The following is a 20,595-nucleotide window of genomic DNA, read 5'->3' as shown; positions in this document are numbered from 1 at the left end:
CGGCCCTTTGGATCAACAACCTCAACAAATCCACACATCCAATCGTTCTTCAAGATTAAGCCCAAAAGCCCTTGAAGATCCGCTCATTCATCAACCTTCAAGATCAAGCCCCGACGGCCCTTGAAGAACTTCCACCAACTCAAGATCAAGCCCCGACGGCCCCTTGAAGAAAGTGTTCATCATTCATCATCCGTTCATCCTAAGATCAAGCCCCAACGGCCCTTTGGATCAACAACCTCAACAAACTCATACACCCATTCTTCAAGATCAAGCCCAACGCCCCTTGAAGATCCATTCATCAACTGTTCATCCTTAGATCAAGCCCCGACGACCCTTTGGATCAACAACTCATCCACAAACCTACACCCTACGAAGATAGAATCAGAGGACCAAATTGCAAAGAGATTGTAACCCCAAAATCATTAATACAAATATATATTTTGTACACGTATTCTTGTCTCTTGTTTCAGAAATTTTTCGTGTTTACAGTCTAATCACAAGAAAAAATTATTTTGCTTTTGAGAAACTCTAATCACAATTAACTAGCCACTAAACATATGATATGATAATTTAAAATGCATATGACTATCGTGATTATTAATATTGTACCCTAGTCTTTCATTCCTACATAGTAACATAAACCAATTAGAAAGAAGAGAAAAAGCATATACATACATACATACATACATATATATATATATATATCAACTTCCAATTATATAATTGATGATAAGATTCCATTTTTCCTAAGAGTTGTCGACATCTAAACAGTCGCAAAAGAATCTCGCGGGAGAGAGATGCATGATGGAAGTCTGGACGAAATGAGTAATAATATCTAATCTAATCATGCTTAATTAGCATGGTTACGCATATGAAGAACAGAATAATATCTTTGGAGGGGTTTTTGTTTGCGATGTTACATGCATGTTGATTTTATTCGAGCCTTAAACATATCGAATAAGTGGGAAACATTTCACTAATTAAGTTGTCGTGTACAAATCCTGATATACAAAAAGAACAAATGAACAGTTAAGAGGTCGTTTGATAACTATTTCATTTTCAGTTTTTTGTTTTTGTTTTCATTTTTTTGAAAACTGAAAACTAAAATCATATAGAATAAGTGTGATACATTTCACTAATTAACTTGTCGTGTACGAATCCTAAAATACAAAAAGAACAAATAAATAATTAAAGGCATGTTTGATAACTATTTCGTTTTCAATTCTTTGTTTTTATTTTTACTCTTTTGAAAACTGAGGAAAAAAAAAACCGAAATCTTGTTTGTATATATATAGGCTAATAGGGATGTCTTCTATTAGGTGCCTATAGCGGATGAAACTATGTACTTGTACAAATTTTGTGACAGAATCTCATACAAAATTATTATTATTATTTAAGATGATTACATTAGCTGACAGCTGGCTCAGATGACCAAAGGTATAAACTTGTGATTTGACCAAAAATTGATTTTCCATTGACCACCGTTGACAAAAAAAGGGGCACCAAGCTCACTGATTTTGTTTCCTACTTTCGTCATAAAGGTCGCCATTGATTACAAGCTTCTAGAGTATATTAATTCCAATTTGTTTACTTTTTGACATTGGGAAAATACGTAGTGCAATTATTGTCACACTATATTAATTCATGTGTTATAAGTTAATTAAATGTTATTTTACTCTTTTTTATGTAACTTTAAACTGTTTTTAAACTTAATAATTAAGGGGCCATTTCTGGAAACACCATTTCCCGCTTGACTTGCACGTGTTAAGCATGCAGCCAACGTTGAAATCAATAGAACCGTAATTAAACTCTAAAAACTGTCAATAGCTATTTCAGCTTCAATTTTTTATTTTTATTTTCACTTTTTTGAAAACCGAAAACTTAACTTTTGTTTATATAATATAGGGATGCCTTCTATAAGTGCCTATAGTGGATGAAACTACATACGTATACAAATTTTGTGATAGAATCTCATACATATTATTATTTAAGGTATCTACCTTAGCTGGACAGCTGGTCCAGAATATCAAAGGCATAAACTTTGTGATTTGACAAAAAAAAAAAATTATTTTCAATGACCACCAAGTTGACTGATTTTGCTTCCAAATTTCCTAATTTCATCACAGAGGTCGCCATTGATTATAAGCTCCTAGAGTATATTAATTCGAAATCGTTTACTTTTGGACGTAGAGAAAATACATAGTGCAATTGTCATTACATAATATTTACTAATTCACATATTATAAACTGAACTGTCATCGAACTCAATTCTTGTCACAGTGCTTTATAAATAAAAAGAGGGATCAATCCAAACCAAAGCCTCATCATTTGAGTTTATGATGAGATGGGGATAAATAGGAATATCAGAATATCAGCAGGTAGAGACTATCCAACACTACAGAGAATATCAGCTATATTATATGCATCGCAGCCATTCCAAATGAACAGTTTTGTACCACGGTGAAGTCAATATCTAGAAACTAAATAATGGATTCCATCCAAAACCATATTTTTTTCGAAATTAGGGTTTAAGTTATATAGTTATGCACATTACATTTACATGTCGTGTCACCATGGTATTAAATATAACCATCGTCACATAAACATATACATGAGCGTTTAAACGCTAATCAATTGGTTGGTAAGATTACAAGGTGCTAACCTGTCTTTGTACTGCACTAGCAAAGCCAAAGCGCCCCACATCTGATTTTAAATAGTGCCAGCATCGATCCCATATCTTTGTACTGCACTAGCATGCTAGCTAGCACGTATTTTTACTGGTTTGGGTAGTTTTTATATGTGTGTAGCTTTATTTACCTTCAACAAGAAGCTAATACAGGAGCGAGAGAAGCATTTGATTCTTGCAACAATAATTTTTATTGCTGCCACTACACTGCTACGCCCTGATATATTCATATGAGAATGGATAAGACAAAATGTGCGAAATGCTTGCTGCTTTGGCCTTGTGGAGTTTTAATATGGCATGCATGCGAAATATTCCTTCTAATCAACACCAACACCTGTTGCAAAGAACCACCTTCAATATATATTCAAGGATCCTGTACTGAAATTCCAAGAGAAAGAGTGCAGTGCAGGAACGTATTAAATTAACAGTCCCATGTAAAGGGTGATTCTAATTATCAAGGCATAATTTTGTGGACCATGGCTGCAAGCCGGAATTATAAATTTCATAAATAATTAATAGATTAAATCATCAACTGTATCTATGTTTTGTGAGTGCTAGATTTTTAGTAGCGTCGTAGTTAAATTTAATATAGAAGTCATTTTTTTAGTATTTGAACATCGTCACTTGGTATAATTAATTCAGTTCATGTTAACACGTGTGGAGTGATTGTTAATTTCATACCCTAGATTATAGATCTCATTGTCTCAATGAAACAAGAATGATTGGTCGGTTTTGTTGTGTCACCCCTTAATGTTGAGGTTTGTTAATATGTCTTAATTGATTAAGAGTATTGACTCATATATATGAGATTTTGAGTTCGATTCTCCTTCCCTAATTTATATAACCACCAAAAAAAATTACTAAATCCAATTCCAATCAGCTCACTCCATGTACTGGGGGACGTGGCCCCATCGGTTAGATGTAAACCAATCATTAAATATAGTTTTATTCTTCCTATATATGCCTTTGTATGGAGATTATTTATGGACCAAGAGACATGGAGATTTGATGCATTTCACGTACAGCGGGCAACCCCCAAGCCCCTTTTAGTATTTGCTCCTGTTGTACCTTAGGGATTGTCTTTTGGCATCGTAGAGAGATGTGCTATCTGCATGAAAATACACAAATCAAAGCAAAGCAAAAGAAGAGTGTCGTAGTTCACCTAAAAAAGAAGAGTGCCGTATCCAAGCCTTCTCAGTATAAAGCAAAGTTGCTCTCTCTCTCTCTCTCTCTCTCTCTCCATGTCACGTTCCAAACCAGCTAAGCTAACCCTTCTTTCTTTCTCTCTCTCAAGGTTCGAGAAAGTGCATCATAAACCCTCAAAAATCCTATAAAGAAAACCAACCACCCCCAACACCATATGAAGTAAAAAACTGCCTCTCTAGCTAATTAAGAAACTTCTTAGCTTTTAAGCTCTTAACCCTCCTGCCTCCCTCTCTTCTCTTACTTATCTTCTTTCTATTAATTCACCAATCATCAAGCAAGGATGAATATTATCTTCTTCTTCTAATTATTTCCCTGCATCCATGTCCTAGCTAGCCAGCTATAACGACCTTTCTTATAGCTAGTATAGCTAGTATATTTTGGAATAAAGGGAAAGAAAACAAATTATGGGTGGTGGTGTTTCTTGCCTTAAGTTGTTCTTGCAAACGCTTGTGGTAGTAGGGTTTATCTGTTTCTTGTTGATCGGAACACTAGAGACTCGAGGGGGTACAAGTACAGCAGCCTCAAAGCATGCTGATGCGGTTGGAAGAGAGAAGCTTGTTCATCCAGACTTGGATCTCAACTATATGGTGAGCAAAAGAAGAGTTCCCAAAGGACCAGATCCTATTCACAACAGGTGAGGATTTATATGGTTTCACTCTTGATCACTTTCTTCGTGGTGGTAATTGAGTTTATAAGTTTTAGATTAGGAGTTGTAAATGGAAAATAATATAATTAATTTGCCAAAACTAGTGAGTGAGTATACATATATATACGCTTCTCACATTTACAAGTCACATACCGCTCATGTAATAAAATGATCATGACAAGAAACGCACGCACCCTCTGCACAAGAAACGCACGCACCCTCTGCTCTTTCTTTTATATGGTGTGATTCACATGCATTGATGCAATTATGATTATGTATCTCTTAAATACTTTAGGATATTTGTGTGTGTGTGTGTGCATGCGTGTATGTTCATCAAGCAAACGTTCCTCTGCAATTATGATTGTGTATCTGGTGATGCATGGCTTTTCCCTTCCCTTTAGGTTCCCAATTAGAACATGATATTATATCTTCTTCTTGATCTTTCTAGCAAAATATATAACAATAGAGATGCTAATAGAGAATTGGTTCTCTTTGTTTCCTTTCTGTTTTACTTTTAGGTTATAATATTTGAGTATCTAATGCAACTGCATATATGAAGTACGCACATGCATGCGGATATGCACCCAAAATTAAAAGAAAACTAATATGCACTCCTGATGCTTTATCTGTTACATTGATTTGTTGCAACGATTAAATCACGATTAGGTACAGTTTTTAATCCCCATTCACTGACTCCAACAAAAGAAAAATAAAGCATGCTTCTTCACTTTATTCCATTCCTTAATGATGTTTGTTTAAAACTAATTAACCTTTAACCTTGTTCTATACATTTATGGTACCTTCAACCTTTACATTTGTGTCTTTTCTTTCCCCTTCTTTTTTTGCCTCCTTTATTAGGTATGATGCTTCATATTAACGGATAGTTACCTTTCAATTAGGCATCTGCGTTTAACTAATTACTTACTTTACTTGATTTCTTCTCACAGGAGAGCCGGGAGCTCGGGACGGCCCCCCGGTCAAGCTTAGCCACTAATTAAGTACTCCAACAGGAGTAGTGCAGATGAAGACGATGCACGGGATGGATCGAGATGCATACGAATCGATGGAGATGCATATGCCCTTTAGGCTTATGTATGTATGTCTGTGTTTAAATATTCTTGGAAAAATATTGTGAAAACTCCCAGCTGTACGTGTATGCATATGCAAATCTTTTTCATGACAGAAATAGCTCTGGGAGGCGTTCGGGGAGAGTATACGAAAGGAAATGAAGATTGCCACTCACACAAAAATACGTTCATCGGTCAAATATTACTGTTTTCTCCATAATTTTTTTTAGTGAGTGATAGATATAGCAAATTTTTAGTCGATAGAGGAAATTTGTCTTTGCATGTAAAAAAGCCGATGAGAATATATTTATGTGTGGAACATAACTTAAAGTACTCAAAAGATGTTGTAGCAGTCACCATGCGTGCATGGGATGGTTTGGCCTGCACTTTTCAAGATGCTCAAATATATATATACAAGGGAAGTGATTTTTACAGTTCTTTTTAATTTCTCACGCACATCTTTTTGTTTCTAACCATTAGATTAAATAAATCAAATATAATCAACGATCATGATTAAACATGAATATGTAAAAACTAAAAAGTTAAAAGAGTGTATGTTTATCATTTTCCTATATATTTTAGTTTAACTATCAACAAGTAATTTAAAAATTAAATAAATATGCTTATGGCATGAGTTCCAAAACTAAAGTGAACATATCCTACCAATTAATAAAAGTGGAATATTGCATCTGGAAAATAAAGTTGCCTCTTGGATGTGTGTGAGTCATCTTTTTCCTTGATTCTTTAGCGAAATGCTTACTGTTTTGGTCTTTGGTCCATTCAAACTTAGTTTTGCGTAGGACAAAACTTACAAATCAAGGTTTTGCGCAAAAAGTTTTTATTTGTGTTTTTATGAATTATTTCTGTACGTATATCGGACTATAATTTCCCAAAACGAAGACGAAAGAGTCGAACAGTGTTCTTTTTTCAACAACAAAAAAAAAAAAAAAAAAAAAAAAAAACTGTGTTCTTTTGTATATCATAACCGAAAAAATAAATAAAGAAACAAAATAAAAGAGGTTAAAAGTAAAGGAAGAACTATACGGTCTTCAATAGCTTCAAAGTGAAGCCTTTTTATCCTCTCCTTTCTCTTTTGTGGGGTTTTATATTTTTTATTGGATTGAGAAGCGAAAAAACAAAGACCTAAGGGAGATATGCCCAAAGATAATATTAGGGAGACCAACTTTTTAGATTAAATTTTGTAAGCCAAATGATGTGGTTGTTGATGATTTGATTATTATTAAGTGTTGATTAACGTGTTTATTTTTTGTTTGTGACATATCATATAATTTACAAATTTAATCTATCTAGTATCACTCAAACAGAAAAATAAAAAATAAATAAATAACTAAAAACTTGAAGGTTTTGCTCATTCCACTATGTGAGAGTGAGACAGAGATAAGTCTAACGAGAATGAATTATCAAATTACAACATACATTTTCAATAATACTCTATAAAGAAATAAGTTTTATGTAGTTATAATTTTTTCTTGGAGAGATTAAAAAATTTACCTTCACATATTAACACTCACCCTTCAACACCACCTTTTACGAGTGCATCGAATCGTTAGCGCTAGCGCTTGATAAGGCAACCGTTGGATTTTGTATAAATCTGCTAGGGAGAGTGGACAAGCTTCAAGTGGCGCACTACAATCGGGGAAACTACATTTTCTTTAAGTTCGATACGAGAGAACAAAAGGATAGATTGTACTCCTTTATGTGGGACAACAAGACTTAGTTTAGTCATTTGCTTCAATACTGCCGACAGTGCCGAGTAATAAAAAAATATATAATATTATTACGAATAAAAATTTAAAATAAAATAAAATATTTCTCTAGAGATATATGTGACAATGATGCACTAGTTTTTAGAGATCATGTTATAATTTCATATTATAGCTATATAAAAATCTTTCAGAAGTCTACATTCTATGTGCTGAAACATTGACAATGATTCATATAATTATAAATACCTAGTGGTGCTGAAGTTATATATATAAAAACCGGTGGGACAATCATCGTAGCTTACTCCATGTTCAAACTTCAAAGACTAGTTGAACCTTATATATATATGTATAAAAAAAAAATTATAACAAGACTAGTTGAACTTAACTCTAAGGCCTCATGTGCTGGCGGATCCAATTTGGCGACTCTGAAGGGGAGCAACCGGTGCAATTGCAAGAGCGCTCCTCACCTCACACCAAAAACAAAAAAGGAAGTCGAATTTAGCTCGAAAATTGAGTGGAACTCAAATAAAATCCTTCAAATCTCATAGACGATCCTAGTCCAAATACCACATGAATTTACAAACTATATAAAACTTAATTTGAAAGCACACTAAGCTTCACGTCTTTTTGAATACCGTCAATGTTTGAAAAGTCTTCATCCGAAGGCTCAAAATTGAATGAATCTTCAGTGTGATTTCTAGACCAAATAAACTCAAAACAAATGCCCTTTGATGTCATGGTTTGGACCAAATAAACTCAAAATTATTCCCCTTGCTGTTAGGGTTTTGTCTGCTGGCCCTCCTTCAAGTGTTTGTTCTCAATTGTGCATGTATAAAAGGGAATTTGCACAAATGGTTCTTACAACTTGTATATTGCTTAGATAGAAACGACACAAAATATAATTTTCAACGACAATAAAATTAGTTTAGCTTAATATCAAATTTCAAGTACCGTACTCGAAGTAAATGACAAAAATGCAATTAAAAAACGGTACTCATGAAGTTCAGGTGTCAAATGTCCCTTAGGAGGGAGGACACCCGACGCCCGATCAAACAAAAAGTTTGGGTGTCAAATTAGCAAATCGTAAGTGACGAGAATGCTATTGAAAAGGGACCGTCTTGAAGTTTGAGTGCCAAATTGTAATACAATATGAAGTTTGGGGATAGATTGTAAAAACTTTTAATTTAAGTGGTAATTGCACGAAACCAAAAAGTCCATGTAGTATTGTGCAATATTTCCTTGAAAAATATTATAAAAAAGAGAAAAAGAAAGAAAAATCGGATGGTGGGGACAAGAAGAAGCGCTTAGCAGGTTGAACTGTCCAAAAGAGCAGCTGGAGTCGACACGTGTCGATCATTAGCGAGGTTGACTCGGCGGAGCCACCGGAGAGAGAAAATGTTTTCTTCCTCACAATATTGACGAAAAACAAAAAATCTAAAAAATTCCAAAATCTGCATTTTCACTTGCATTTGCATTTCATTTCGCAGCGAGCGAGAGAGGCTCTCTCCCTTTCTTCTTCACATAAATAAAATACAAATTTCGATTTAATTTCCAGATTTTTTGACCTTTTTAATTTTTTTTCTGTTTAAACAAATAAAACAAAGACGGTGCGAGGAATGATAGAAGAGGGGTCGAAACTCGACCGATCTCCTCCAAAACGACTCGTTTCGCTCCCTGCCTCGAGATCGCTCCGCCGGCGCTGAGTTCGCGCGCATCGGTTTTTTGTTTTGGATCTGTAGGAATCGGAATTGGCGATTGGATCTGAGGGCGGCGGTGTTGGTGGTGGTGAAGCGAAGCGATGCCGTCTCATTCGGATCTGGACCGTCAGATCGAGCATCTGATGGAGTGCAAGACGTTGCCGGAGGCGGAGGTGAAGACGCTGTGCGAGCAGGCGAGGGCGATCCTGGTGGAGGAGTGGAACGTGCAGCCGGTGAAGTGCCCCGTGACGGTGTGCGGAGATATACACGGCCAGTTTTACGACCTCATTGAGCTGTTTCGGATAGGAGGGAACGCTCCCGATACTAATTACTGTTTTATGGGTGATTATGTAGGTCAGTTTCTTTTTTCTTTTTCTTTCCTTTTCTGCTTTTTTTTTTCCCTTATTTTCTTTTGGGTTTTGATTCGTTTACCGTTTTTGGGATTTATTTTTTTATTTGTGGAAATGAATGAGGCTCTGGATTTGATTTCTGTTTGACTTGCGAATAATCCAGTTTGTATATTTGGAATCACATGCTATGATCCGGTTGTTTTCTTGGATTAATGTGAAAAGGATTAAATTTTATGTGATATTTTGTTGTGGCCTCGATCAATCTTACTGTAATTGTTATCAGGGAATTGGTTGGCTGGGTTTCTATTGCTTGTATTGTGTTCTTATCTGTCTAAAATCTGTTGGAATGTCAAGCATGATTTTCCGTAAATGGGGAAATATAATTATGCTGAGCTATATGCGTTGTGTTGTTTAGCTTAATTGATGGGTTGGCATTGTTTTAGAAAGTGGAACGCCTCAGTTTGGAATTTTACGTGTACATATGTGCCAGTGTTTTCTTAATATCATGTTGCACAAATGCAGATCGTGGGTACTATTCCGTGGAGACTGTCACGCTTCTGGTCGCCCTCAAAGTCCGTTATAGAGATAGAATTACAATCCTCAGAGGAAATCACGAGAGTCGGCAAATTACTCAAGTGTAAGAATGTTTATTCTATTTCATGTCCGTTGCTCATAGTCTGACAGTTTTGTTATAGCAATCCAAGTTGTGGGTTGTGTCTAAATTTTCACTGTGTTGTTTTGCTGATCGACTCTAAAGGTTTTACAAAAGAGTAGTGTAGATAATGCTCGGAAATGCCATGTTAGCTTGAAGGCTTTTTCTCTTCTTTTTCCTTGGCTTAGTCTCTTGACAGATATTATTTAAGCGATGTAGATACTTGCTTTCGTAGTTAGATATAGTATGCTTTTGTGGGACTGTACACTCCAGAAAAAAATCATGTTTTTATAATTCCGTGGTCCCTATAATATATTTCCATGTTCCCTGGGGTATCCAAATGACAGCAGAATATATAAGGTATAGCCCTTCAAGGCTCCCGCATCATGTTCCTATCGTTAAAGGCTCCTGCCTTATGGTAACATTTTCTTAAATATAGACACATCTAATCCGTCCACTGTACTTTATATAGCTGCACTGGATGGGGTTCCATTGATACTGGAACCAGCGCTATTTACAAATTACTTGTTGATGTGGCTGCATGGAAAAATAAAGCCGAGAGTTGAATCAGCTTAATTCCATGGACTTTTGAAAGATTTGTTGATTGACAGAGATATTTTTTTCTTTCTTTTTATTGGATCCTAGTTTTATTTATTCTGTATCTCATTTTTGTCCTTTTCCAGGTATGGTTTTTATGACGAATGCTTGAGAAAGTATGGGAATGCCAATGTCTGGAAGTTCTTTACCGATTTATTTGATTATCTTCCCCTTACAGCCCTCATTGAGAGTCAGGTTAAGTTACTTGTTTTGCTGGCAGTTTGATAAGCTTCTTCAAGACATGTTGGTTGCAGTAGTTTTTGACAGCTTCTGGTATATCTTGTAGGTCTTCTGTTTGCACGGGGGTCTTTCACCATCTTTGGACACTTTGGACAATATTCGAGCTTTGGACCGTATACAGGAGGTACGATATGCGTTATATGCTTCAATTCAGTTGCTAATATGGGCGCATGGTTTTGCATCGTATAAGCTTGTTGTGGTTATTTTTACATCATAACATGTTTCTGAATGAGCAGGTTCCACATGAAGGACCAATGTGCGATCTCTTGTGGTCTGACCCAGATGACCGCTGTGGGTGGGGAATATCTCCACGTGGTGCTGGTTATACATTCGGGCAGGATATAGCCGCTCAGTTTAACCATACCAATGGACTCAGTCTGATTTCAAGAGCCCATCAGCTTGTCATGGAAGGATACAATTGGTGCCAGGTGCGCAAACCCCGATTGGAAATAGAAGCTTGTCCTCTTTTCCTCATTTTGCGTCATTTTTAGCTGTATTTTTAACTTCCGTCGTAACTTTGTCTTTCAGGAGAAGAATGTGGTGACTGTTTTTAGCGCTCCAAACTATTGTTATCGGTGCGGGAACATGGCTGCAATTTTGGAAATTGGGGAGAAGATGGAACAGAATTTTCTGCAGTTTGATCCCGCCCCTCGTCAAATTGAACCTGACAACACACGCAAGACTCCGGACTATTTTTTGTAATTTCAATTTCTTACAGGCTGTTTGTAATCCATGTTTTCTGCCGTGTTTAAATGCGTCGTAAAGGAGCTGTGTTTGTTTAAGTTGAGGGTTATTGTCAACATGATTCTTTTGTTTGGAGTTTGTGGTCCACAGCGCTGCTGCTTTGTTGATTTTCTGAAGAACCTCGTTAGGACAACTGACAATAGTCACCAATGGCCTATGGCTGTTGTCTTGTATATTTTTCGGACAGAAAACGTCAATAACACCGGTATATCTTGTTCTGGAATTTTGCAACCTCAACGTAAAGCTTGTTTGGATGTGCTTTTAAAATGATTGAAAACGTTTTTGGTAAAACTTGTTTAGATGTACTTTTAAAATGATTGAAAACGTTTTTGGTGAAAATGTTTTTTAAACCAATCCTTAGTAAAAATACAAGTAAATTTTAGAAAAGCACGTAAATTGCTTCTTGTAGAAAGCACTTTTAAGTGCTTTTGGAATAAAAAAATATTTTGTCTAAAAACACTTTCAGTAAAATTGCTATGAGCCATTTGGTTGCCGCATTTGCTCGCATCGAACCGAAAAATAACTTATATTGAACTGCATGGTAATGCAGGACCTTCTTTACATTTCTTTCGCACAAGCGTAACTAGATCGACGAGCATAAAGTGAGCTTTTGCAATACATTCCTAACGGAAGAATAGTAAGCTATGTGAGAAATATTATGCAGATGAAATTGAAGGCAGAAGACGGTACAGTTCGAGTGAGCTTCCGATGTGGCATTGAATCTCCATTTAAAACCTCGAGTTGTTTTGAATTCGTACAAATCCTGCAGTTGAAGTAGTCTGCTTTCTTCTGAAGTATACTAATGAACCGCTGATGAGCAACAAGAACAGCACGATCACCTGTTCCAGCAATTCATAACACCATACATTAACATGGAAAAAAGAATATAGATGAACTAGTATTTCAAGGATACAAGCCACCGTTGTTAGTTTCCGTTATCAACACCCTTCGATTAACTTATTTGATCAAGCATAGTATGACAACCACCGAGCTCGTTTTTCATATCGGATATAAACAAGCAAAAAGGAAGGTACCAAAGCGTATTATCAAAAGATATATGCATACCTCGAAACCAAGCACCGACAACTTCTCTTCATTAACTGCTGGTATACAGCTTCTATATGTAATGTAAGCCTGTGGCTCTTGTGCGGATGAATCATCAAGTAAACTTCTATGCTTTACGTAAGCACCGAGGTCCTCTGCATTATGCGATTCTTCAACGTTGTGGGAGATCTCCAGAGCAGATCGACTCTTTTGAGCACCTTTCTCTTTTGCTTCCTTTGAGCCAAGTTTCATTTCAACACATTTCAAAGGGATGCGATACCCAGTCTCACTGCAGCGATATTTCTCGTCTTTCTACAGAAATAACAAATAATTACAACCGTACAAGGCAAAGGAATCAGAAACAAGAGAGAACACATAAAGCCAATATAAAATTCAATCTTCAAAAGTGCACGACATGCAGCAATGATTCATATAATCATTAGATATACACGGTTAATTTTCAGACCACCATTATTTCAAATCATCGCATTATAGCTACAGTGCTTCTAACAATCTACGAAAGGCAACTAGAGCAGATGAATTGCGCTAATGTGGTCCACATATGTGGGGGCAGTTCACTATCTCATATAACCTCATTTGGTTATATCTAATGAAATCCTAAAATACCAGTAATTCATAGCAGAACGAGTTAAAAATATTGCTTATCGGGGCTCATTCGAACACAACACAAACCACAATGGAAGTGCTTCAAATTCATTCAGTTTCAAGCCAGCGTGTTCAAATATCAATCCTGACTTGTACTACTGTTACTCAAGTGTAGATCTAAATCAAACCAAACCCTTCTGTCCAATACTTTTCTCAATTTCATGAAAAATTGGCATTCAGGGAATGTCCCACGACAAAAATCCAAACTTGCGGCATCGTCACTCAAGTGTAGAGCTAATTATACCAATCCATTCTGTCCATTTTTTTTATCTTAATTTGACAGAAACTTGCCAAACAGGGAATCGTCCCACAACAAAATCCTAACTTGCAGCATAAGCAAAACTAGACCAATCAATTCTTTTCAAATTTGTTCTTAATTCGAGGAAAACGTCCGAGTTCCGAACACCAAACATCCCACAACAAAATCCAGAAACCGAAATCATATCCAAATAACCTCAAACAATAGTTGAATGCTCAAGATATTCTACCACACCAGGATCACAAAGTACATCAGAATACGATTGAGAAACAATCAATTGGCCGAAATGAGTTCATAAAAACGAAATATAAAACGATCAAAAAGCACAAGATTAAAAACCTTTTCGGGGTAAAGGCAAGGAACGCAAGGGCCATGCAGGAGAGCATTCGTAGGTGGCGTTGCTTCCGTGAGGTGTTTCTTTCAGACTCAGCAGCGCCCTCCGCCCAATCCCTCCTCCGATTTCTTCGCTTCCGATCCTGAAATATCAAACCCAACAAAGAAAATTGTTGAAAATTCAACTGCCGCACTTAATCGCATATCAAATATTCGCAAGCATACATATACACATGTATATGTATGTATAGATTCCAGGGTTAGGGCTTACGTGGCGTGGGCTACTGAGAGCAGATTGAAGGCTATGGAGAAGAGCAGTAGGAGAACGAGTGATGAATCTGAAGGCATAATTGCTCTCTCTCTCTCTCTCTTCGCCTCTTTCTTTCTCTTCTATTCTCTTCTGCTAAATCGGGAGCTTCATAATTTTTTTTATTTCCCTGGATTCCCCTGAAGTTCTTTGCTATTATAAAATTGGCCCCCGTGTTCACAGTATTTCGCAGACTGGTATATGGGCTTTTGTAACTGGGCCGTGTTTGATGAGACGATGACATGTCGTTTACATTTGGGCCCTAATAGTAATGCTTAAGAGTTCATAACTGCAGCCCACCCATTTGCAGTTGAATCTTGAGTGAGTGGGACTTTTCCCACAAATTACGGTTTTGTGTACACAAACTTAGTTGACTGACGTGGTCAGGGGTGAGTAGGAAGAAGGTTGCCGGATATGAAGTTGGGTGGCTGACGGCTGTTAGGTTTTCTGGTTTTTTATTTTATTTTATTTTTAATTTTACAGTTAACACTGTTAGATGGGTTAGGAAGTTTACCTTCGTCATGTGTCAAAATATTAAGAGTGGGCTTTTATTTATTTTTTATTTTTTTGCAAAGAAGAATTGAAGGCTTTTTTGTACACATATTTAAACTCAAGAAATACTGAGGGTTTTTTTAAAAGTGGAACTCTTTATAAATTTTATGTAACCTCATAGTTTAACATCAATTTATATGCTATATCAAACATTGTGAAAAAAATATGAGGTGTCAGAGAGTACATGGAGAGTTTCACTTTTGAGAGAGTCAACTAAGCATTTCTCCTTAAACTATGATTGACATGAATATATAAATTCCTATTTTCAATAGTGGGGTGCGGTGTTTGGGGTGGAGAGGTAACAATGGTGGTACGGCTTTAAAAACAAATGAGGGTATTACCTGAATTGAAAATATCCTTTAAAGATTCAACTCCCCTTTTTATTAAAGCAGCTTTTAATATAAAAAGCAGTGTAAAACAATTTGGTAAATTTTAATATAAAAGTGATATAATTGTATATAGTAACAAAAAATGGACATGGTTGTGGGGTGGTGGTGATGACAGTAGTGGCGAGGGCAGTAGTGGTGATGGTGGCGGTATGGGTGATGCTAGCAACAAAAGTGGGGGTATGGTGGTGGTGCCAATAATGGGGTGTAGAGGTAACAATGGTGGTAAAGGAGGTGATTCTCGTGTCAATGGTGATGACTGTAGTTATGGAGGTGATGGCGGCAGTGGTGGCGATTACGATGGTGGTGGTAATGGCAGTAGTGGTGTAAGGTTAGTGTTTGTAATAGTAGGTGGTCACGGTCACTTTGTTCTTCAAGGGATAAAGTGAGTTGAAGGTTAAACAATGTAAACTTATAAAAACTAATGAGGGTTTTACATTAATTGAATATCTATTAAATATTCAACTCTGCTTTTTTTTTTTTAAAGCAGCTTTTAAAAATAACCTACATGTTGCTTTTAAATACTATTTTTAATTGCTTAACTTTAAAATAAAGTTGTTTTCGATAACAAAAATAAAAAAAATCAGTACAAAACGAAGCTTAAATGGTACGAGAAATGATTAGCTGAAATTAAAAATAAGAAGATCCAACATTTATAGAAATGAAATATAATGACTAAAAAACTCATAACATTGAGTACTAGGTAATGTTGAAAGCACACCTCATTGAGTGCAATGACATAGTGGGTGGAATTGACAGAGTGGGGTTGGGACCATGACCATGTGGGTCAAAATTTACGAGGTGTACAAAATACAAAGTAGCAAATGAATAAAGGCCCATAATGTCACAACACGGACGTTCAATTTTAATAAAAGCTTTGAAGTATACGGAACCACTAAAAGATAGGTCATAAATAATGGAAAACAATCATCCACGGATCTTTGTCTATAGATTTTAGGAATTCTGCAATCGCGTTCATTCATCGTATATCGAAAGGTCAAAAATTATTTAAAATTCAAATCTAAATAGTACTTAACGAAAACTGACCTCACAATGTACAATGAACAGACACGATTACAGAATCATTAGGATCCTTAGGAAAAATATCCTTTACCATAAATAATCACATTTATATGATTCAGTTGTAGCAGTTGGCGATGATGATGATGATGAAGTTAGAAGAAGATTCTTATGTCTTTTCAGATTTCAGTACTAAACTTTTAATGCTGTCACGAGAAGACCATGTTTCTGACATGACCTAAACTCCTTTTTGAGTTTTCACTTTCTTCTTTATGGTGTGGACAGAAAAGTCGTTAGTGGTTGGGATTATCAACCGAACTCCAAAATAATCACCATGTAATTTCTCGGAAGATGATTCTTTTGGAGAGTCAGCCTGCAGGTAAGACTTTATCCGACATAAGAAGATTGTCACCATCACATCCCATGTCACTAACATAATGCTACAGGAAGAGAAAGTTACGCATGACATTGTATCTTTGTAAGTGGACATCACGACAGCAGTGTTCCCGTGCCATGGAGAGAAATTTCTCTCCAAAAGGTGAGTTCTTTGCTGGATTTGAGAACCTACTTAGACAACAAGTTAATGGGAAACCCTAGAGGTACCATAATGGGCAGTATTTTGGTTAACAAGAAGATTCACCGAAAGAAAAGTTGAACATCTGTGAATACAAACTCACAAGACACACATGGTGAACAATATTAATGGTTAATTTCAAGCATTTTCTGGCAAGGGAAACTTACAACGAAGATTCTGAGGGAGCATTTTCAAGAAACGAAAACAGAGAATTTGTGGATTACATAAACGTTACAATGCATAATGCTTGTTTAAAATACAGAATGATTCAACGAGATGAGCATTACAACAGCGAAATCATGCCCTAGCGGAAACCATACCAATCACAGAACACGCCTTTCGTAAGCATACGATGAAGAATGTTGCATTATCTTGCGCTTTGGAACTCTCCCTGCGCGATTATTTCTTTGAAATCAGGATTCGGGAACAGGTTTGCCATAGACCAACGGAAATTCATAATACTGTTCGGAGAAACCGTGTTTCTCAGCAAAACTCTTCAGTGACTCGTAAACCTGGTACATGGAAGGCCTATCCTTTGGCCTAGAAACAACACAAGTACAAGCAACCCTCATAAACTGCAAAATTTCATCATCGTGACCTTTCCCAGATAAGACATTGTCAATGGCATCCATGCTTCTACCAGTGTTTGATAAATGATTCACCCAATCCACCAAGTTCCCCTTGAATCCTTCCACTACATTACTGATTTCAAGTGGCTTCTGTCCAGTCACCAATTCCAAAAGAACCACCCCAAAACCATACACATCTCCTTTCAACGATGCCACCATCGTGCTCGAGTACTCAGGAGCCACATAACCAAACTCTCCCAAATCCCCATTTACAAACGAACTGTCATTGGAGTCACGAGAAGCCACCAGCCTTGCCAGCCCAAAATCCGTTATGCGAGCTTCAAAATCATAGTCGAGAAGAATCACATTCGAGCTAATGTTCTGATGCAGATAAGGCGGCTGACACGCATGGTGAAGCCAGGCAAGCCCTCTAGCAGCACCTACACCAATCCTTAGCCGAGTCGGCCAATCCAAAAAACCATACTGGCTATTCACATTACCACTTCCATGTAACTGGGAGTGTAATGTGCCATTGTACATGTGCTTATACACCAAAAGCTTCTCTTCCTCCAAACCACAAAACCCCAGCAAAGGCACCAAATTTGGATGCCTAAGCTGCCCCAACCTATTCATCTCCGACCTAAACTGTTTCTCACCAAGCTTACACGCATTGAGCCGCTTAATCGCCATTGCCGACCCATCAGGAAGCACAGCCTTGTACGAAACACCGGTCCTCGTAGAAATGACAATGTTTCGGGGGTCGAAACTGTTGGTGGCGGCCAACAAATCTGCCAACCGGACTTTCACAATGGGTTTTTGAAACAGAGACACTTGAATAGCCTTGTGTAGACCTCAATAACCCAACCCAGCCACCCTCACTCTTATCACCACCGCCAACACCGTCCCCAAAGCTTCTCTTTTTCCGACCCGCCCTGACGAAAAACCACCACCAAATGCCCAATCCCAAGATCAGAGACCCGGCAGCACTAATAGCACCGGCGGCGATGATAATGCCGAGGCTTTTGCTGCTCAATCCACCGCATTTCGACCCCAGAGGCTTCCCACAAAGCCCGTCATTCCCATCAAAATCATCCTTCTCAAAATTCGACAGGTCCAGCGGAATAGTGCCGGTTAAATCGTTATTAGCGACGGACAATTTCTTCAGCCTATCAAGCCGGCCGAGCTCGTAAGGCAAAGAACCGGAGAGGCGATTGTCGTTCAAAATTAGAGTGTTGAGGAACTTACAGTCGGCGATCTCCGGCGGGATTGAACCGGAGAAGAGAGTTGCCGGAAAGATCTAGGGTTACGAGGTAAGGAAGCCAGTTGCAGATTTGGGGAGGAATCGAACCGGAGAGAGCGTTACCAGAGAGATCCAAGCTCTGGAGGCTGTGGCAGAACTTGAGAGACTCCGGGAGCTTGCCGGCGAGCTCCATTGACGAGAGCTGGAGGCTGATGAGGCGATTCTCCTTCTCGTTCCAGCAGGTAACGCCGACCAGCTTGCAGATGGAGGCAACCGACCTGTTGCAAGGTCCCATTGGCTCAGCCGCCCTTCTGGATCGGTGAGCGAGGACTTGACGCCCTCGAGGCATGCAACGTCGTCTTCTATGGAGTGGCAGGGGAGGAGGGAGTTGAAGAGCAAGAGTGAGACTATGACCAAAATGACCTTCATGGTTGTTGGAAATTGCGATTGGTGTTGGGTATTTTCTGGTGAATTGTGGGAGGTGGGATTTAGGGCTGTGGATGTGGAGGCGGCGGTGATGGCGACGGTGGAGGTTGGGGTAGATGGGAATCCATTTGACTGTGGCCTTCAGTCTTAACTCTTGAGAAGGACCAGCCTTTTGGAGTTTTTGATTGCCACCTGATATCTGGGCATTTTATGGGGTTATGGTGTCGTTTTATAGCACTCTTTTGACATAGAATAATATAATAATCTTTGTTCACATGACACTATTTTATTAACAAAGAATATTACGTAACAATGTAACAGTATCATCTAAATTGTTGTTCTTTTAGTGTAGGTATTTTCATGCTGTCACGTATTGTTATTAATGTAACAATGTATTAGTATCATCTAAATTGTTGTTATTTTAGCGTAAGCATTGTCATGCCGTCATGTGTTGTTATTAATGAATCATGTTATTACATATATATCTAATTAATAACGTAATACATAAAATAAACCGTCAAAATGCTAGTGTTCCAAAACTAATCACAAATCGTCATGTATTAATTTCTCATATAACTTTAACTAGCTTAAGAAATGATAATATAAGGACTACTGTTTCATTTAAATCTTTCTCGTGATATTTCAATTATATAACTAATTTGAAAGTACTTTAAAATGATCGAAAACGCTTTTAGAGAAAATAGTTGGGTTCCTAATTTCAGGATTCACTTGCAGTTTACTAAAGATTAGTTCATAAAACATTAGAAAAAATGTTGTCAGTCATTTTAGAAGTATATTCAAACGAGCTCATATTTATCAATGTTATAAAATCTGGATTTGACATGTCTATGATGACCTGCCAACTAATTAGTTTACCACTAATATATTAATGAGGTTTAGCTTGGAGTAAAGACATACACAACAAGTCTTGAGAGCTCCACTTAGAGTAGTTTGGATTAGCTCCAACTAACCTATCGATTATCATTTGTTTGGAATCTTTGTCTTACTTTTTTTTTTCTTCTTTTTTTCATATTTTATTTTTTGGGATTTTAGTTTAGGGTGGGCTTTCAGTGGCCATATGATTACTGTAAGGCCTCCGCATTTGGTGGATCTAGGAGTCTCATATGGTGATTAATTTTGGGTTTTTAGGGCCTTGTTCGAATTGATAGTTTCTTGGGGGTATCAACAACCTAAATTTTCTCTAGTGCACGTCTGAGGTGGGCACCGTCCTCGTGGATCCAGGGCCCATTAATTAAACATCTAAACAAGAATCGTTAGATCTTGTTAAGTTATATAACCTAACAACGCTTTTATAGATGTGTAACTTAAATGTGCACTGGAAAAAAAGCGTCACTCTCTTAGATCCCTGCAACAACTTAAAAGACAAGGTTAAGTAAATGTTTTTATAATGCTAAGAGAATCGAACTCTTGATCTAGCCTAAAACTCTTCTTCTTTTTCATTTGTAGCCTAACCTCAATAGTTTAAATATTCGAATTCAATTATTTTCATATGTAATCTGGAATTTTTTTTATGCAAGAAGCGAGAATTTTGGGTAGCACTGCTTGTTTAGGGAAACTACCACACAAGAGTCATGTTTTTTACCACG

The 20,595-nt window shown here is 37.3% G+C and overlaps 3 protein-coding genes and 1 long non-coding RNA gene across 4 annotated transcripts; 2 read left to right on the top strand and 2 right to left on the bottom strand.

The window, feature by feature from the left end:
- Positions 1–4,389: 4,389 nt before the first annotated feature.
- LOC125477816 lies at positions 4,390–6,039 on the top strand. The gene is made up of 2 exons (XR_007258718.1): positions 4,390–4,526; positions 5,486–6,039. It is a non-coding gene; the product is annotated as an uncharacterized LOC125477816 (long non-coding RNA).
- Positions 6,040–9,024: 2,985 nt separating this feature from the next.
- Positions 9,025–11,835, top strand: LOC125477789 (serine/threonine-protein phosphatase PP2A catalytic subunit). Its single transcript, XM_048585253.1, has 6 exons — positions 9,025–9,383; positions 9,902–10,016; positions 10,715–10,823; positions 10,915–10,992; positions 11,105–11,296; positions 11,397–11,835. Exons 1-6 carry the CDS (start codon positions 9,131–9,133, stop codon positions 11,568–11,570), a joined length of 921 nt encoding a protein of 306 aa, XP_048441210.1. The 5' UTR covers positions 9,025–9,130; the 3' UTR covers positions 11,571–11,835.
- Positions 11,836–12,122: 287 nt separating this feature from the next.
- On the bottom strand, positions 12,123–14,262 carry LOC125477716. The gene is given in 5 exon segments (XM_048585129.1): positions 12,123–12,451; positions 12,678–12,968; positions 13,921–13,953; positions 13,955–14,057; positions 14,186–14,262. Coding segments are annotated over 5 exon segments (615 nt in total). The 3' UTR covers positions 12,123–12,340.
- A 2,607-nt stretch (positions 14,263–16,869) lies between these two features.
- On the bottom strand, positions 16,870–19,367 carry LOC103950908 (probable inactive receptor kinase At1g27190). The gene is given in 4 exon segments (XM_009362155.3): positions 16,870–18,168; positions 18,170–18,598; positions 18,600–18,847; positions 18,850–19,367. Coding segments are annotated over 4 exon segments (1,821 nt in total). The 5' UTR covers positions 18,992–19,367; the 3' UTR covers positions 16,870–17,166.
- Between the last annotated feature and the right edge of the window lie 1,228 nt (positions 19,368–20,595).

The sequence above is a fragment of a genome, unplaced genomic scaffold (assembly GCF_019419815.1).
Source record: "Pyrus x bretschneideri cultivar Hongxiangsu unplaced genomic scaffold, Pyrus_bretschneideri_v1 Contig22, whole genome shotgun sequence".
NCBI classification, from domain to species: Eukaryota; Viridiplantae; Streptophyta; class Magnoliopsida; order Rosales; family Rosaceae; genus Pyrus; species Pyrus x bretschneideri.
This window is presented reverse-complemented; position numbering and strand designations above follow the sequence as displayed.